Source organism: Herpailurus yagouaroundi, unplaced genomic scaffold (genome assembly GCF_014898765.1).
Source record: "Herpailurus yagouaroundi ecotype Mexico unplaced genomic scaffold, PumYag 67793, whole genome shotgun sequence".
Classification (NCBI taxonomy): Eukaryota; Metazoa; Chordata; class Mammalia; order Carnivora; family Felidae; genus Herpailurus; species Herpailurus yagouaroundi.
Window position 1 is genome coordinate 10,855,653 of NW_024420586.1, and position 11,330 is coordinate 10,866,982.

The 11,330-nt window shown below is 39.4% G+C and overlaps 1 protein-coding gene across 1 annotated transcript in view; it reads right to left on the reverse strand.

The window, feature by feature from the left end:
* The window catches only part of DMD (dystrophin), a 2,039,083-nt gene that overhangs the window by 1,470,356 nt on the left and 557,397 nt on the right, over positions 1 to 11,330 (reverse strand). The window contains exons 10-11 of the mRNA XM_040468816.1: positions 10,224 to 10,406; positions 9,353 to 9,534 (exon numbers count right to left, since the gene is read on the reverse strand). Coding sequence (XP_040324750.1) covers positions 9,353 to 9,534; positions 10,224 to 10,406 — 365 coding nt within the window. The remainder of the gene's footprint in view (positions 1 to 9,352; positions 9,535 to 10,223; positions 10,407 to 11,330) is intronic.

The window sequence follows — 11,330 nt, forward strand, 5'->3', positions numbered from 1 at the left end:
ACTCAGAGATCACATTCATTTCTATGGCAATAGAAGCCTACTCAAATTCAAAAATTGTGTCACTATAGAACATCTGGCACGGTGCCTGGCATATACAAGACACATGACAAATATTTCGTGAATGAGTAAGTGGTATCATTGAATTATCAATCAAATATAAGACATAATACAAAAAACAGGAACACTTTCCCAATCTGAAATATCAGAATTCAGATTATTAAAATGTCAATTTCCATAAAAGCTGCTCCTGTTAAGGATGTCTATTAACCTAATTTGAACCATTTTTTAGTCCTAAATCACAAAGACATCATTTTTCCTTTTGTCAACTCCGGCACACTGTTTCGCAAACATGGCCAGCACCCTCCTGCCTCTGGAATTTTCCATTTGTTTGCCTTTGCCCCAGCTACCTGCATGGCTTATTTCCTCCCTTCACTTAGGACTCTGCTTAAATATTACCTCATCAGAGAGGCCTTCCCTGAGTGCATACATACGACAACACACACAATGATGTTTCCTTCTCTAAATCTATAGCCTACTTTCCTTCCCTTTTAGTCATTTCTCACCAACTGATACATTATACGTATTCTTTAACTAACTGTCTCCTCCCATGAAGAATGCAAGCTTAATAGGAGAGGGAGTTAGTCTGCTTTGTTCACTTAGATTTCCCCAGTATCTAAAACAGTGCTGGGAATATAGTAGATAAGAATTGTTAGTGAGATGGATGAATGAATGACTAAACTTAATTTTCTAATTATCATTGTTTATCTTTTTTTTTTTTTTAATTTTTTTTTCAACGTTTATTTATTTTTGGGACAGAGAGAGACAGAGCATCAACGGGGGAGGGGCAGAGAGAGAGGGAGACACAGAATCAGAAACAGGCTCCAGGCTCTGAGCCATCAGCCCAGAGCCTGACGCGGGGCTCGAACTCACGGACCGCGAGATCGTGACCTGGCTGAAGTCGGACGCTTAACCGACTGCGCCACCCAGGCGCCCCTATCATTGTTTATCTTTGTGAAAAAGCATTCTTCCAAAAAATCCTACTCTCTACTCTCATTTCTAAAAATTCCAGAGATTGGGCTTTCCTATTTGTAATTTAAACTGTAAGAGTCATATACTTGTTATTACTTGAAAAAGGACTATCCATATTTTAAATGCACATTATCTACACAAAAACAAATTGTGATGGTCAGTCATATCCATATTTGAAAAGGACTATCCATATTTTAAATGCACATTATCTACACAAAAACAAATTGTGATGGTCAATCATATCCATTTCAACCTGACCAGATTGCTTTATGTTAATTACTGCTGCTTATTAGGCCAGTGATTAGTTGTCAGTACGCACACATTGTCCCTCTTGTTTCTTCTTTCACAAAAATCTTGCAATTCCATTCGTCACCCGTGTGAGATAATATTACCATTGAAGGATTAAATTAGACATCACCAGCATTGTTTATGGAGCTTCTAAGAAAATAGTTCAACTGTTTGTCCCATCCCTTGATAGAAAAATAGGGACAAAAGATATTAAAAATAGTGGTCTACAAAGAAGGAGTATGGATTTATACTATTCCGTAATTGTGCCAAGAAGATCAGTTCTTGTCAAACTTTAATGTGCTTAGGAATCACTTGGGATCTTGTTAAATGGCAGATTCTGATTCCATAGATCAGACGGAGGACTAATTCTGCATTTTTAATAAATTCTCAGGGAATGTTGCTCCTGCTAGTTCTTGAACCACCTCGATCTCTAAGAAATTCTCATTGTAACATTGTTAGAAGAATTTAAAAATGAATTAACAAAATGGTGATATAAAATCACACATAAGAGTCTGAGGTATTGCATCGTTAAAACGCTCACTACAACACATTTATCTGACAAACTAGAACTACCTGGAAAAATTAATTCATTTGTTCATCCATTCATTCCTATATTCACATATGCGATAGGTCAGCTACTTCACTTGGGAGAAAACCCACTATTTGTTCAGCATCTCCTTTGCTCTATTCACTTATAAAGGCCATCTCATTTCAAGACTGGAACATACACTCGGGGGAAAAGAGATGAGCCAGATTTGTGAGACATATTTTTCTCTCCAAAGTGTTGATGGTGATTCACGACTGTTTGCCATGTTAGGGCTTGCGTTTTCACCCACATACTATTCAGATCTCTCCTCCTGCTGATGTAAACCAGGATGTAACTTCACCTGGCCTCCTTCCTGACTTGCTTTCATTTTCCTTCTTCACCACCACCAAGGCTTTACTTTCCCCCTGCGTGTCCTAACCGCAATTATCAGAGAAGCTGATGGAACTTGCTGCGCTTATCTTGATGAGTCCTTGTAGAAATGTCAGGAAATCTCTTTTTCTCTCTGCAGGTTGCATTTTTCAATCAAATTAATTAGTTTATTCATAGAGAAGAAGATTTGCTGTTGTCCTTATGCCAGTTGTCTTCTCACACTTCCACAGCTGGAAATTTTGCCTTTTTCTTCTCTCTCCCTCACCTCCCACAATCCGAAGGGTATTCTCCAGCATAAAAGGAATCCAAACAAAAATGATTTCACCTCCTGTCCATAAGGTTGCCAACTCGAGGATGGCAACAGGCACTGTCCTGTTTTCATTATTTTATTTTAACTATGCAATCAGGGGCACTTAGTTCTTTCCAATTTCATAAATAAAGATTTTTAATTGACCGATAGCAGCTTATGTTAGCGCCAAGGCTACCTTAACAAACTTCTTTACTGCATTAGCTTCATCATCAGCTCACATCTATGAAGGTATCAGAATTGTAGTGGAAAGAAATTTATAGAATTTAAGAATCCAATGGAAATGGAGGAATAAGAGGAAAAAAGGAGGGAGAAGCATCTGCATGTTTATGTTTTTTACTGGCATTTCTTTATAAAGCACACTTCTAAATATTTCCATTGCAAAATTTTTTTTTTAATTTTTTTTCAACGTTTATTTATTTTTGGGACAGAGAGAGACAGAGCATGAACGGGGGAGGGGCAGAGTGAGAGGGAGACACAGAATCGGAAACAGGCTCCAGGCTCTGAGCCATCAGCCCAGAGCCTGACGCAGGGCTCGAACTCACAGACCGTGAGATCGTGACCTGGCTGAAGTCGGACGCTTAACCGACTGCGCCACCCAGGCGCCCCTCCATTGCAAAATTTTAACTTCAAATGTAATTTCAATTACCTTGAACATACTCCCTCATCCCCAGAGAACACACCCAAGATCCCAGCCTTTGGGGGAAAAAAATCAAAGAGGCAATTAGAACAAGCTCGGGGGAAAAAAAGTGAAAAATATACCATAAGAGTTAAAATAATTAGCCTATGGCTAGTCATCTTATTTACAATGATGATCATTCTTTGCATTTTGTAATTATTTTGCATTCACAACCTACTTTTTCATACTCTATGTCAGCTGATATCTTCTCGAGGTGTGTCAGGTTCATAGAAGTGCTGCTGTTTCAACAATCAGTAAGGGAGAATCACAGAGGGGAAGTATGCAACCCCAGTTCACATAAACAGGTGATTAAGAAAGTGAGACCTGGGGGCACCTGGGTGGTTCAGTCGGTTGGGCATCCGACTTCGGCTCAGGTCATGATCTCGCGGTCCATGGGTTCGAGCCCCGCATCAGGCTCTGTGCTGACCGCTCAGAGCCTGGAGCCTGTTTCGGATTCTGCGTCTCCCTCTCTCTCTGACCCTCCCCCATTCATGCTCTGTCTCTGTCTCAAAAATAAATAAACACTAAAAGAAAAAAATTAAAAAAAAAAAAGAAAGTGAGACCTGGGGTGCTTGGGCAGCTCACTCCAGTGAGCCTCTGACTTCAGCTCAAGTCATGACCTCGTGGTTCACCATTTTGGGCCCTGCATGGGGCTCTGTGCTGATAGCTCAGACCCTGGAGCCTGCTTTGGATTCTGTGTCACCCTCTCTCTCTGCCTCTCTCTCTCTCTTAAAAATAAATAAACATTAAAAAAAAAAAAAAAAAGAAAGAGAGGCCTTATCCCTTTGGCAAATCTGAGTAGATTTATGGTTAGGTAGAAATAGGAGTATTTTGTTACCCCTATATATTTTTAAATTTCTTGTTTGATAACTATTAATGGTTTGGGGGATACATAGTACTTCCTAGGTGCGACCTGTATATAGCTAACATTTATGTGTATAATGCAAGGATACCTATTTCCAAAGCAAAAAGGATCCTGACTAGGGCAACCGCTCAGTTGCTTAAGTGTCCGACTCTTGATTTCAGGTCAGGTCATGATCTCACAGCTCCTGAGTTTGAGCACCGCACTGGGCTCTGCACTGACAGCATGGAGTCTGCTTGGGATTCTGTTGCCTTCACTCTCAGCCACCCCCCAGCTTGCTCTGTGTATCTTTCTTAAAATAAATTAAACTTAAAAAGAAAGGATCCTGACTGTTAAAAAGGCCAAAAAATAACAAAACTAAGTATAGCAGGAATAGTTTATAAATTAACTGTTGGGCTAAAATAACAGAATAGACTCGTGGTATACCACAACTACCACCTGGCATAAGACCTGTCATTTTTTACTTGGGTTACTGCAGTGACCTTATAACTGCCCTTTCCTCTTCCAGGATGAGATGTTCTTTACCTGTCTCACCCCTACTTAAAACATTCTGGTGGCTTTTTCTTGTATGATAGGGAAAGATAGGATCAAATTGGCAGAGAGGGAAACGTTGGGACCTGAGGTCCCTTGGTGGGGAAAAACACAGATTTTTGGAATGGTGCTGGGAGCGTCACGGCAAACCCCCTTGGACATAAGGTTCCTCTTCAGAATGTAACAGACACCACCTACTCCCCCTCAGGTTCCCCTCAGTAATCTGACAATCAAAATATCTAACTAAAATAAGTAAAAGCATAAAGCTTATGCTATAAGAGGGACAGTATGACCCTAGTCTGATTCCTCACGCAATGGAATGGAGCCAATCATGAATGGAGGACCCAGCACGTAGAGTTATGAAGCCAGGGAGGGTAGAACCTGAGAAGGAACAAGGGAGAAGGGAAAGAGGGGGCAACCAGAACCTTATAAAACAAAGACCCTTGCCTATAGTGGGGGGTATTCACTTTTAAATGCCCCATCTCTGCAAAGAGAGCTTTCATACTATTCTCACTTTCTGATCTCATACTCCAATAAACTTTGCCTGCTGTTCATTTTGTGTCCACCTCTTCATTCTTCCAAGCGGTGAGACGATGAATTCCAGGTACTGAGGTAAAAAAAAAAATCCTGGAACACTTGCACTTCCAATAGAACTCCAAAGCCCTTTTCTCTTACCCTAACACCACCATACAAGAGGGGACCCTTACCTCTCTTTTAACCCTGTCTCATACCTCCACTACCTAACCTTCCCTCCTGCAATTTTCCACTCATGCTGATCCTCGCTCCCTCTAACAAGCCGGTTGTTCCTATTTTAGTGCCTTTGCATTGGCTGTTCCCTCTGCCTGAAATGTTACTCTCCTGGTTAACAAATGGTAGTTCCTTCTTGTCATTCAAATTCAAATTAAATGGTTAACACCCCAGAAATAACATTCTTGGATCACAAACACTAAATATCAGCTAGGAGTAAGTTTTCTGAGGATATTAAAAGGCGCTGTGATATGGAGGTGCTTCTCCCACCTTTCATCCTCTGGGGTTCATTTTTTTAAAAAAAAATTTAATGTTGATTCATTTTTTTTTTTTGAGAAAGAGAGATAAAGAGAAAGCATACACAAGCAGGGGAGGGTCAGAGAAAGAGGGAGAAAGAGAAAGAATCCCAAGCAGGCTCTGTCCTGCCAGTACAGAACCCAATGTGGGCTCAAACTCATGAAATGTAAGATCATGGCCTGAGCCAAAACCAAGAGTCAGACATTTAACCAAGCATTCAGGTACCTTTCTCTTGGGTTCTTTCTTTCTTTCTATTTTTTTTAAAGAATTTTTAAAAGTTTACTTATTTATTTTGAGAGAGAGTAAGTGCAAGTGAGGGAGGGGCAGACAGAGAGGGACAGAGAAAATCAGAGGCAGGCTCCGTGCACTGTCAGCATGGAGCCTTATGTGGGGCTTGATCTCATGAACCATGAGATCATGACCTGAGGTGAATTCAAGAGTCTGCAGTTTAACCGAGTTACTCAGGTGTCCCTCTTGGATTCTTGTTTTAACAGCCTCTCTAGAGCTAAAGGAGATCTGGGACTTAAACTCTTATGACCAATACTTTGTCCCTAATGCCTGGAAATGTATCTGATATCTTGAGGTACTCCATTAATATTTGTTAATACTTATGTTTGTGTGTGTGTGTGTAGAGTTTCGTGTGTGTGTGTGTGTGTGTGTGTGTGTATAATTATAGTACATATATAAATATATACGTAATATATAGTTATAAGCTTATATGTATTCCCAGTTTGTTTTTTTGTTGTTTTGTTGTTTACATTTATTAAAAGATACCAACTTAAGAATCCTAGCATGGTTTCGGTTATATCTTATATGCCCAGACAAACTTTAATTATCATTCCTCTCGTCACAAAATCTATGCTTAGGCAGGGATGACAACTTGGGATGGGGTCTATCCACACTCTGTCTATGGGAGGGAGAGATGAGAAATGTAGACTGATCCATTTTTGTTTGCTAGCAATTTATCATGCCTTCCTACTTCATAGGATGCAGAGGTTTGGAAAGAATAGGTGATGCTCCCTATGAAGCTCATCATCAACAAAGCTCATGAGAATAGAAAGTGAATGGGTAGCAATCTATAAAAGCATGAAATAAAACCTAGAATTATTATTATTTTTTTAAATACTGATGATATCCTATTGTCATAATTAGCTCTTTGGTTCCTTCAAAAAAATCTATTAAGAATCAGGTCCAGCACGGTTTGCATAATGGCTTATCTCAATTAGATTTTAATAGGTTTTATGCATGAATACACACAAAGTTAGGGAAAGCGATATGGAAGACTTAATTTTACAACCTTACAAAAGATTTCTGGATTTGCTTTGCAAAATCATACTTTGTGTATGGGTATTTCAATAAACTGTCCAGAAATGACTGTGTGCTACAGGTGGTTCCATATTAGTGTCTCATTTTCAAAACTCTATGTTTTAGCAAAAACTATGCCAGCTAAGAGGCCGCCCTTGCCTTCCTAATAATCATTCCAAGTGTTTAAACACATACCAAAGTGCCCAAATCTTCCCTCAGGACAAATGTTTTTTTTTTAAGTTTATTTATTTATAGAGAGAGAGAAAGAGAGAGTGCACAAGCGAGCAGGGGAGAGGCAGGGAGGCAGGGAGAGAGACGGGGAGGGGGGACCCCAAGCAGGCTCTACAGCATGGAGCCTGATGTGGGGCTTGGACTCACGAACCTATGAAATCATGACCTGAGCCAAAATCAGGAGTCAGATGCTTAACTGACTGAGCCACCCAGGGACCCCAGGACAAACTGGTGTTTTATGTCAATCTTAGCTAAGGACTGATGTTGTTATTTTAGCTTTTCCATCCTCCAGCAGGATAGGGGTAAAGAAATTACACACATACACACATATGTATGTATGCATGTTTGTGCATGTGTATGTGTGTAAATATGGGCATGTGCACTATCATCCACGTATGTGTATCTATGCTATTATCTATCATCTAATAGTAGATATCCCTTCAAGACAGGCATTTTTTAAAGTAACCTTGCTTTTAAAACTGACTACAAATTTGGGATTTTAAGTTGAATTCACCTTTTCTTGTAACTCAGTCTCAAAGGTAATTAATTGATTAGCATGAACACTTCATGCCATATTGTCAGTCTTACCTAAAAAAAGGGATTGGTGGGGCACCTGGGTGGCTCAGTGAGTTAAGCACCCAACTTTGCTTGGGTCATAATCTCATAGTTCATGAATTAGAGCCTGCACTGGGCTCTGCGCTGTCAGCTCAGAGCCTGGAGCCTGCTTTGGATTCTGTCTCCTGCTCTCACTGCACCTCCTCCGCTCGCACTCTGTCTCTCTCTGCCTCTCAAAAATAAATAAACATTAAAAAAATTTTAAAAAGGGATTGAGGGTTTGATGGGGGCACTTTGCCTCCAGGAGGGAATGGGAAAAGAGAACACAGGAAGGAGAAGACAGTGGTTCTACCATAGGATTTTAAAGACAAGCAAATTTTATCTGAGGTTACGTTAAGTTGCACAGATCAGTGAAAATAGGAAGTTGCTACCTGAAGAATGTTGAGACACGACCATAAGTAAGAGAGGTTCTGTATCTTATAATTTATGATAATAAATGGGGGGAATAAATGAGTCAACCCTTGGGCATGGATATGAGACTGACTCAATTGTTAGAATATGGCTGTTGTAACTCTAACTTTCTAGGGTTAGTTGCAATCATCAAAATGGGCACATCAGGGGAAAACGTCAGTATGTATAGAGACTCATATCTCCTGGTTTGGAATACCAATATTTGTGAAAATTCTATCCTGCATATGCCTTATTTATTCTTTCAAAAGACAGGAGTTTAAAAATGTGTTTCCCCCCTCCCTATTGTCACACTATAATTTAGTACTGAAATAGCAATCTTCCCAGCATTTCTAATGAGCTTCTTTGGTCCTAGTTTAAAGCTTTTAATCTTCATAAATAATAGCTAAGTAAACTTAAGGCGCTTGGACAATTTCTTTAGCTTAATGTATTCAAATCCACAGTTGGCACTTCATTTCTTTTCATTTAAAAATAAATCTATCTTGTCTCGATAGGCTCTACATGAATACACACACCTAACAATATAAATCAAAGCAACACATCCAGAATGATGAGATCTACTTGTTACCTTTATAAGAAACATGCCATTTTCACAAATATCTCAAAAATTCTTTTTTGATAAAGTCAATATGTATTCTTAAAATAATTCACTACCATATAGTACTTGCACAAGGATTTCCAAACATAGATTAGAAGTAATTTTTTTCAAGAGGATTTCCATAAACACATGAGAAACTAATATTTTGAGAGCTTTTCCTTCAGAAGAGAAGTTTCCTGTCAACTGTGCCTAACAGATGATTTTATATGCATGGTTTCCTGTTTACATTTCTGTTGCCTCCCATGGTCACATTTTAATTTTTGGAAAAAACTTAGAAAATATTAACTATGACAACAATTTTGGCAATTCTGAGAGCAGAGTTCTGTAGAAAAGGGTTCTTCTATCCAACCTCTCCACATCAATCACAAAAGTGAAAAACAAAATATAACAGACATGAAAATACAATCTGAACATGCCCTAAAAAAGAGCTACATGTTCTAGGAGCAAACTGAGAATCCCAACTTAAATGAGAAACTGTATCAAAGTAATCATACAAGTCGAAAACTCACTATTTTTAGGAATTAAAAACAAAGACTTACTTGCTCTGTTTTTCCATGCTAGCTACCCTGAGGCATTCCCATCTTGAATTTAGGAGATTCATTTGTTCTTGTACTTCGGTTTCTTCATCTTCTGATAATTTCCCTGTTCCAATCAGTTGACTTCCCAGTTGTAGAACATTACCAACTCGTCCCTGATGAGATGTCAAATCCATCATGTACCCCTGACAGGAAAAGAAGGTGAAAAAGTGGGCGCTTTAGGTAAATCATTATGGTTTTGAAATTTATTATTTTTTTTGCAATTTTCAATTTGTAGCCCATGTAAATTATATTCCAGTAAAAGGATGTGAATTTTTATTTAAGAAAACCCAATAGTGTTTTAAATATGAATTAAGGGCAACTAGTAGCCTATGTCGCCTTCCACAGAAGCAGATCCTGAGATAAGGATCTGTATGCAAGTGATGTACTAAGTAAAAGCTCCCAGAAAGACATGCAAAGGAGCCAAAGTAGCAGAAAATAGGACAGCAAAGGGGCGGAAAGCAAGTTAAGTGTGTCACTTCAAGAAAAGTCTCCCATGAAGGGCGGTGTAGCCTGATACCACATGGGTCCTCCAGAGTGACTGTTCTAACTCAGCATCGCTTTGACCCAAGAGAAGGGAGCTGGGCTCTCATATCCCTGGCATGAGTCACTGGCAAAATGAGATCTCGGCAACTTCAAGGGTCATTCTGCAAGACAGAACTTTAAATGCAGGCTGTTGGAATCCCACGCCCATCAACACTGATTTGTTTCCATCTCAAAATAAAAGCTAAATTACCAAAGTACAAGGATCTCACAGAGTAACTGAGATAAAAAGAGGGACTTGTCATTATGACAAGTCATGTGCTTGGTTTCATCCATCAACGTTTTGCTTTACCTCGTGAGTATGAAATTGTTCTTTCACTTCTTCTACATCATTAGAAATCTCTCCTTGGGCTTGCAATGTGTCCTCAGCAGAAAGAAGCCATGAGAGTACTTCTTCTAAAGCTGTTTGGTAACTGTCCAGGGTTACCTCAGTCTCCATTGATGAACGGCCAATATCATCAGGAGTTTCCAAGTGCTGCACAATAAAATAAATTGGGTGTTATACAATGAGTATCTTTGCAGACTGTTCCAGTACATTACATGATAAATCGAATGAAATATTTAAAATGCTAGAAATGTCCACTTGCATTACCAGAGACATGAACAGCAGACACATACAATACCAAGTCTGCATTTTAACATCTCACAAACATACACACAAACTCTCAAATGGCAGTTGAAATCCACTTCAAATTAGTATTTCATTAAAGCTTTTCTGGATTATAGTAAAAATGAATTAATACATCATCTCTTCATGCTGTATTTTAAATGCTACCAATTTTCAGCCATAGGTAACTTTTTCATTTTATATTTTCAATCATTTATACATAAACATTACTGGTATTATATTTACATACTTTTGCAATGGCATTAAAGGAAACATCTCTTCCCAAGAGAAGGGAATGAACTATTTCTGAAAATTCAAAGAGCAATAAAGTTATCGGGTTGAAAATAAATGAGGGAAACAGATGAAATTTAAACAGAAATACCTCATTCACACAACTGAAATTTCTAACAGTATGATGACTTCTATAAATTAAGTTTTTATTTCCAGAAGGCCACGGTTTCAGTAGGAAGCCATTATCTTAGAAGATGTAAAATATGAAGCATTTGCTTTCACATTCTTTTAAAAATGTTAATTTAGGAGAGAGAGGGAAGATGGCGGCGTAGGAGGACGCTGGGCTCACCGCGCGTCATGCTGATCACTTAGATTCCACCTACACCTGCCTAAATAACCCAGAAAACCACCAGAGGATTAGCAGAACGGAGTGGCCGGAGCCAAGCGCAGACGAGAGGCCCACGGAAGAGGGTAGGAAGGGCGGCGAGGCGGTGCGCGCTCCACGGACTGGCGGGAGGGAGCCGGGGCGGAGGGGCGGCTCGCCGGCCAAGCAGAGCCCCC